This window comes from Camelus bactrianus, chromosome 5 (genome assembly GCF_048773025.1).
Source record: "Camelus bactrianus isolate YW-2024 breed Bactrian camel chromosome 5, ASM4877302v1, whole genome shotgun sequence".
NCBI lineage: Eukaryota > Metazoa > Chordata > Mammalia > Artiodactyla > Camelidae > Camelus > Camelus bactrianus.
In genome coordinates, this window is record NC_133543.1 from 21,050,869 (window position 1) to 21,059,811 (window position 8,943).

The 8,943-nt window shown below is 40.4% G+C and overlaps 1 protein-coding gene across 1 annotated transcript in view; it reads right to left on the reverse strand.

The window, feature by feature from the left end:
• DPP10 (dipeptidyl peptidase like 10) overlaps nucleotides 1-1,227 on the reverse strand; it is a 556,919-nt gene extending 555,692 nt beyond the window's left edge. The window contains exon 1 of the mRNA XM_010973252.3: nucleotides 20-1,227. Coding sequence (XP_010971554.2) covers nucleotides 20-91 — 72 coding nt within the window. The 5' untranslated portion in view covers nucleotides 92-1,227. The remainder of the gene's footprint in view (nucleotides 1-19) is intronic.
• Between the last annotated feature and the right edge of the window lie 7,716 nt (nucleotides 1,228-8,943).

Consider the following 8,943-nt stretch of genomic DNA (forward strand, 5'->3'; position numbering starts at 1 on the left):
CGCAGCTGCCAACTCTCACCTGGTCCGCTGGCTGCGCCTGGCTCGCCCTGGCCCCCGGGGTGGGCTGCTGCTCCTGCTTCATGGCTGTCATCGCCGGCGGCCCGCGTTGGCGCTCACTTCCTCGCGGGCACTTCAGACTCGGGGACCGTCACTTGGCAGCGATCGCATGTCACAGGCGCCCGACGCTTTCCGAATTGGCGGAAGGGAAAGCGGCAGCGATGGGGTGGGGGGAGGGGAGCGACAGGGAGGGGAAGAAGAGCAACCACCGGCACCAGGCAGGCTCCCCCTTGCCGGATCCCTCCTTTGACTATCGCAGACCCTCTAACTCCCCACTCCCCCCGTCCCCCACCATCCCAAAGCTTAGAGAGCCTTGAAGACCAGACACGACCAACTGACAAGTTAGTGGAGCGGTGAGCTGCGGATGAGCGGCACCTGACCGCGCTGAAGCGTTGTCTTGCAGCGCCTGAGGAGCCCAGCTCGCATCCTACCGCAGTCTAAACCCTCCGCCCGCCCTCGGGGGCTCCCCGCGCAGATCTCAGCTCGCCAGGTGGAGCAGCCCCGCGCAGCGCTCCAGCATCTCCAGAGCAACCGCAACGCGGGAGAGAACCCTGCACCGCGCGCGCGAGCTCCCAACACGCGCGGCCAAGGCTGCCGGGCTCCGCGGGTCCCCCCACCCCCGCGCCGCGGGCTCCTGCTAAAACCCGGAGAAGCGGAGTGCACGGGTGCAAAGCCCTCGGTGGCTCCAGCACTGCCACTGGGCATGCTCCAGCGCCCTGAGAAGGCAGGGGGTAGCAGATGACTGGGAGGGATGGGGGGCGGCTAGGGCCCCACTCGGGCCACTAACACCTGTCGGGACCCAAGAGGTTGTCGTAGATTATGACCCAAGGTTTTGTGACTCCTGATTTGGGGCAATGGACAAAGATCCTTTAGCCTCCAGGCTGGATTCCCCTGCTAGCTGTCTGGTTAATGTCAGTGGATTTCCGAAAGGTTCAATAAAAACAATAAGGATGACACTTCGGTACTTTCTTTTTTTTTTTCTTTTTTTCTCTTTTTTTCCCTAAGTTTCTGGACATGCAGAAAAACTTCTAATTTTAAGTTTTAAGTTCCTTTTCAGCCTTCTTTTCACTCAACCCAAATCTTTCAAAGTTTTTTTTTTTTTAATTGAGCACCTATCATGTGCCAAATACATTCTCCAAATATCCTGCCGGGAAGGAGTTTATGTTACAATGTGTGTACCGGGAGCCTGGAGTAAGGATACAAATCAACGTAGCTCTTTAAAGGCTGAATTCCTGTGGGTGTAATAGAGGATCTATCAGTTTCCGTAGCACGAAGCTTTCCAGGAGAGCTAGAAAGGACCCGCCCAAAGCAGATAGGCAACAAGCAGTCCCCTAGTCTCAGACAACGTGCTGTTGGAGATTGCTCACCAGCGATAAGTAAGGAGTTAAATGTCCGATGTTACTAGACTCAGAACGGGGTGTGCGGAGGTTTCAGCAGAAAGGACCCAGAATGTGGGTGGGGGAAGGGCGTGAAGTAGCCTTGAGTCATGTTTTACGGGCTAAGGACAAACTCTATCCTTGTCTGAGTTATTTCGTCCAAGAACCAGGCACTTCCTAGCTGAGGGAATGGTGTAGAATAGAAGGAATTGAGCTCCTGACTCTAATTCCTAAAACATGAATTTTCTCACTTGTCCTAAGCGTTAATTGTAACAACAGTGCCTTAAGATATGCGTGTGTGTTTTTTTTTTAAGAAATCAGTGTTCACCAGGTTTGAGTAGATTTGAGAATAAAAATAAAATGATTTCTTGTATACTAAGGTAGGATTTGAGTGAAGAAAGTGCTTGCTTTTCAAAAATAGGTAGTCAAGGGCATACTAGGAGTGACCTATAATAGTGTATTAGCCCATTTCAATAGACACGTAACTTTTATAGGAATTACTTTGTTAACTGTAAAGGTACAAAACAAATTTTTAAAATGAAACAATAGTAAAATAGCTATTGAGCGATCTATCCATTAAATCTGACAATCCAGATTTTTCCTCACATGTAATATTTTGGGAGAAGGGAAGCAACATTATTCAAAAAGTATTTGTCTTTACCCTTTTCTCTTCTGTTCATTATTTCAATGTATTTATGGTTTGAATGTATTTCTATTTTGAACAATTGACTTGACTTGCAGGAATTTATTGTCATGCAGAGATTTCTGTCCACTTAGGAAAAGTATAGACCAGGATGAGGACTTATCCTCATTCTATTTAAGATTGCTTATTTGACTGAATTAAGATGTTCAACTTGCATATATTTCCAGTATTCAGTATGAAATCCACCTTGGTCACAAATCAAGATATAAGTTGTATGTTTCATATATAATATATATCTGTGTACATGTGTCATTTTTTAAAAGGAAAGCTTCTTTGACTGAACTTGAGTCTTTATCTTTTTGGTGGGTTCTTATTTTGTCTAAGCTAAGAACAGGATTTTATAGTGGCTGGGATCTAAGTTAAGGGCATTCATTTAAATTTAATTACATGTAAACTGATGTGCCCAACTTAAATGTTCTATTTTTTGAAATGCGATGTACTTGAATTACAATGTAGGATTTTCTACTTCATTTCTTATTAAAGAAAAAATTCTACCATTCAAGAAAAAAAAATACCCTATATTCTAAGAGAGAAAGTCTGCAACTGAGTTTTGTAAGGTTTCTAATTATAGGTTATCATAAAAAAATAAATGAATAAAACACCAATTTACAATCAAACATCTACATAATTTAAAACTACTCAAGCAGATTTAACCTTGGTGCAGCATAGACAAGAGGACCTCTACCGACTAGGTGTCATCAGATTGGCGCTCTTGCCCTAACTCCATCAGGGCATGGGGGTGTGGGCCAGAGTGCAGTCACTTACGTCCTAATGTTAGACCAGGCAGATAGCTAGATATAAGCAGAGAATGGGGGACACAGACCAAATGGCAGGAATTGGGCAGAAAGGAGGGGCACAGGCCAAATGCAGGAAACCACACATCATGTAAGCAGTAGGGATCCTTGGGCAGAGAAAGAAAAGCAGGAACCTTGGGGCTGATAAGGGATCATGCCCTTTGGGATGACAAGTAGCCTGGAGAAGAACAAAGAAAGGTGAGAAAAGGCAGGAATTTCTAGTGTCCAAATGGAATCTTTTGCTCATTATGCCCTCATTTCAATAAAATTAGCCTTGCAGATCAGAAGTACCCATCATGCACTGACGCCATGACACTTCCGATCCAGACTAAATAAGGACAAAAATCCCTCCTCCTTTTGGGAAGGTGGAGTTGGGAAGATAATCAGGGAATATGACCCCAAACCCTTCCCTCCCTAATGAATATTCCGCCCATTCATTTTTACACCCTATGGAGCTAACTCACCAAAGAAACACAGGGCAGCCGCTCACCTGAGCCTGCCCGCTCTCGCCTGAGAGTGTACTATCCATCCTTTAATAAATCTTCACTTTACCTTGTTTTAACCCCTGAGTCTTGACTCTGAATTCTTTCTGGGATGGGACAAGAACCTGGAACTCCGGTTGCATCTACTGGCAACACTGCCTCTGCTTTTACCTGATCAAATTCAAAAGTCTAGACTAGGTGACCATTAAGATCTCTTCTTTCTCTAAATTTTTATGACCATGTATGAACTTTGTAGAGCAAAAGAATATCATCTGAATGACAAATTATTTACATTTGTTTAAAATTTAGTGAGAGACAATTAAGCACTTAGAAAAGTAAATTAAAAAATCAGTAAGTAACTAAATTACTTCACAAAGGATCCTTAATATCCACCAAACTTCCCCCTGCTCTCTGTTACACATACATATATAGTAATGATTCTTGTCTTGACAGTATTTTTAAAATTCAGGAAGTCAAAATTAATTCCTTTACTGAGTGTTATTTCTGAAAATTAAAGAAGATCTATTAAAGGAGAATTTGTAGAGAGTTATAAAATACTTTTAGTACCTTTTTTTTATAAATTATTTTTGATGAACTAATGGACAACCATACATTTTATAACACTCAGGTAATGATAAAGGAGGTTTTCCTACAGTTTTTATGGAATGAAGTCAGACATGTGTAACTGCAAAAACCTGAAGAGACTGCCCAGCAAAATCCCCTCTCTTCTAGATTGTAAATGTCCAAACCTTGCAACACGTGGCCATAGAATTCAGGAAGATTTCTAGGATTCAGACTCCACAACTCCCTTCTGAAAATCTTCACTGCCTCAGGTCCTAGTTTCAGGTTCCCATGTAGATATAACCCACTATGTTGCTTCTTTAATATACTGACTTAAATTTCCCACGTCATCCAAAAACTTTCTCACATACGACATTGTGAACACGTGCACTTTCCTTGATGTTTGATTCTTTAAAAATGTGATGTTAGTGCAGTATATTTTATTTTATCTAGAATTATAACTATGAATAACTGAGGATGGGTTATAAGATTTAGGTAAGAATTAAATTCTTTCAAGATGGTCATTACAATGTTTAAGCATCAGTGGCCATCATGGGTTGTGCCAGAATATTTAGGTCTTGTGTGCTGCTTTCAGTCTTCCATATCAAAGAGTAGACCCAGGACCATAGCATCCCACCCTTAATTCAACAACAAGCAGTAGCAAGTAAAGCCTAGCTAAACTCTGATATGTTCGAGAAAGACAAAGTCCCCTGAGACTCTATGAACCCAGGTAGCCTTTAGAGATAAACTCTTTAATTTCAGATCAATTACTTAAGGCAAATAGGACTCTGGAAGCAGCTGGTTGCCTGTAATCCCTCCCTCCTTTTTTCTTCTCTCTCCTTCCTGAAGTAAATCTGCAGTGTCGCGTAAAGGCCACTTTGATAGCGATTTCTCTAGCATGAGCCAGTCCTCTATTGAGTGTCCGTAATAAACACAGCATCAGGAAGACAGAGTTCATGAGCTGTGCCTTCCGAGACCTGGCCTGAAGCGTGCCCAATTAGCTTTTCGCAGATCAAGAAATATTTTAGTTTCCATCCTCTGCTATCATTACCGTTCGACTTATAAATCACCTCTCCTCACCTCAATTGGCTTCTTGAATTCCCCAAAGTGCTTATCATGTCATTGGGCAGAAAACCAGTATGCTGAGCAATCCTCAGAAACAAGCTATATTTTAGAAGCTCTAACCCGTAAACTATCACAAAATGTATTAATAAAAAAGAAAAAGAAATAGAGGGGCTTCTTATCTCAGTGATGTCCACATACATTATTAATACTGTTCTGAGATTCTTTGGGCATTAATTTAACTAAACTTTTTGTCAGTCTCTGTCTATGACAGGAAGACTTTTCTGTTGTAAAAATTCATAGCCCAATTATGATCTCTGGTGGAGGCAGACAGAGTTGCAGTATCCTGAGAGCCATTCTTGTTGCTCACCAGAGACCAGAAGATATTGACGAACCACTCATTCACACTGAGACCCAGGGCTGTGCAGTCAATCCTCTCGGTTGTTACATTAACATACCTCGCATCTGCCTTTAACCCGACAGCCCTTCTCTGACGTAAGTATATTAAGAAAGGAAAACAATGAACATGATTTTTCCCATGTAATACTTTCTCTCCAGTATATAGCTGACTCACACCATCAGAACATCTAGAATGTGGGGAATTTACTGGTTATCATGATTATTTTTACCTACTAGATGCTTTACAAGGGATCTGTATTTTATTTTTTTAAAAGTAATCATTTAATGAATTGGTTGTTAACATGGTTTAAAAAAATTCTTCCTTTTTGCTAACAGGTTTTGGGTTTTTTTTCCCTAAGTCTTTAGAAACAAAATCAAGTTTCCTGAATCTGAAGTTGTCCACAAATGACAGAAAGATTGTCAGATGCAGAAGAGTACTTAGAAACATTGGCATAATATTTGTTCTTCTGGGGTAATGTGTCTGTGATAGACAAATTTCTCCAAACCTGGTATTTTTCATCTCCTAACCAAGACTAAATTTTCTAATGATTCAGAATAACCTCTTTGTCTTTGTCTTTGGAAAGTACATTATTACTAAGACTTCATAATGGTTACCTTCTTTCCTTGTATAATTCCTAGACTAGCACAAAGCACATTTTCCATTCAGGGAAATCTTTTATGGGTTGAAAGAGACAATTCTTACAGTGAGATCTTGACTAATTTTGGAGGGAAGAGGGGATTTCCATTTAGTGTAACAATTTTACTACGCTCAATTTATTTTTAAGGATTTAGTACAAGATTCAACACCCCCCCCCCCAATAAATTTTCCTCTTGGAAACAAAAGGTAGTCTAGTCTAAGGTTTAGGTGAAAAGGCTCTAGACCATCCACTGACAGTAAACGGCCTCTGGCATTTTTCTCCACCGAGTTTCTACTACTGGGAGCTTTTCTTCTACCATCTCCAAAGAAAATTGAGGCCAAGTTCTTAGATTCACAGCCAGTTCTTTCACCACGGAGCCATCAATTTAGATTATACAAATAATAGTTTTCAGGACATCTTGGGACGTGACCTCTATGGAAATGAGGCACATTAAAATACATCTCTCATTACTGAACACGGTTTAATCTAGTAGCCTGGATGGGTTCCCTGCTATATGTGTGGATCACTTCTTATATTCATCTATCTGTTATTTATCTGTATCTATTTGGGAGGATGATTGAGTCACTTAATAGCTATCTTATAAATCTAAATACTTACTAACTTCATATATCTTTATTCAAATCAAAAAAGAAGAGGGGGAAGAGATTAAAGGGAAGTGGGAAGAGAAAAAGTGGAAAAAGCTAAAAGGATGCATTCTAAAGTTGGCAGGGATATTGGGGTGTATTAAGTCTTTTATATTTTTATTGATGTTCTCATAAGGATTGTGAAAAAAGCTTAATTCCTTTTGGTTAGATCCTAAGTGTAACTCCTGCCATTGGTTATATTCTGTGAACTCATTTAATTTTAGAAAGCATAGTCCAAATTTTCATTTCTGTATTCCTCTCTAGTTGACTTATATTTGATATTTTTCAGTCAATCTCAAGCTTTTATTTTCTTGTAATGCTTTATCATTTTTGTACTTAACAACTGATGGTAAGCATCAGTGGAGGAGGTGGAGAGGATCTATAACAAATATCACAGTTTATACAAATCAATGACTAGAGAAATAGCATTTAATTAGCTATTTGATTCAGTCAGCAGTGTCTATATAAGTGTTTAATCCTGCTTGCTAGAACATGCAAATAGCCTCACAGGATGGATGCGAAGCCTCTTCCGTGTTCCCCTCCCTGCAGAGAAGCCATCTACTCACTTTTCTCTCTTCCCAAATGTGACTGATACATTGGGACCCAGCTCCTCTCTCACCCTCCCCTAACTCAAGTGCACAGAAACTCTCTGCCTTAACTCTTCTTCTAGTGAATATCTCCCTAGCCAGTGTCTGCCTTTATTCTGTACTAGCTTGCTCAGCACTCTAATTGTCGTAAGTGGTATCTTCTTTCCTACTAAGCTGTAACTGGGGTGGGGGGAGAGAAAACCTGTTAGGGAGACAGAATTACAACCTGTATGTGCTCAGGGGTTGTGGGTGGGAGTCTATTATCAGTCTCCTTGCTTAAGTAAAGGAAGTCTTGGAGGCAATGTATCTTGGGAAAAAAAAAAAAAAAACTTCTCCTTATGCCCTCAATATTAAGCCCTCTCCGAATCTCCTATGAACTTTTTAAAATTTAATTTAAGGAACAGTGTTACCCGGGAAATATATCTTTTCTCTGTCTCTCTATTGTCTCATATTTTATTTTTTTCTACTCAGCATGTAGGAATTATATAATCTTCATATTCCTCTTATCTACTGATGTTAGGTATGGGTAAAGGTTCATGAGATATTGCTGGGTTTCAAAACATCCAGTGAAATCCAGATAAACTTGGAATTTTCCACTGCTTGTGAGCAGATACTATGTGTTGTAAGATACAGTGCTGAGAACTCACAAGGAAAATGAATTTGGAGATAACTGTTATGTTGGTAATGCCACTCTTAAGGTATTCTAACTGTCCTCCTGGTATATAAATTTTATACTAAATTTGAGGGAGGAGAAGTTATACTGGGTAAAATGATGAAGAAATGTTGATGCTGTATACAATGTTTTATTATCTTAATATAGCTTAAATTTCTGTAGCCTGCTCATACACTGCCAAAATTATCACAAGGTTAATAGACTCTTTTAGGATTATGTCCAGTTGCAGAGCATTTTTATTTTTGCTTTGCATCCTCTGCACACATTTTAAATAAGCTTGTTTGTTAGATTTATTAGTCTTTGGGCCACATATTCAAAAAGAGTGTAAGAGGAATTGCTGTCCGGTGAGATACAGCAATAATAGCAAGAAGGGAAAATAGATAATCTTATAAAAAGAAAACAGATTGGATCTCCACTTAAAGTAATAGAACAATTTAGTATCATTTACTGTAGGGGGAGGGGAAGAGAAGCAAACATCCCAATGCACATCAGCAAGATCTTAAGAGTACAACTGTATTATAGCATAGTACACTTGATGTGCAAAACAAGGACTTCAAAAAAAAGTAAAATCAGATTCAGCATATTTTCTTTAAAAGACAGGGTTATTTGGGGAAGACTATGGTGAGGCCAGCATGGGTTTAGGATAGATGAGAACTAGTTATCAAAACCAAAAGCACAAGATTTACAACAAATCTTGATGACAAATTACCTCCACTAATCCCTAAATACCAAAAGCCACACAGCCTGAGCGCCCTGGGTGTCTGTGGGAGAAAGCAGAGGGAAGCAGTAGGGCAGATGACAGACCTGACAACCCCAAAATATTCAACGAGAGAACCCAAAATAGTCAGTGGATATTCACCAGAAAGCACAGCGAATCAATGACTAATAGGACTAGGAGAGGTTTGGTGCATTTAAAAAGGGAGTTGAAGTTACCCTGTTGGGAGTCAGTTTCCCATTGATCTCTCCC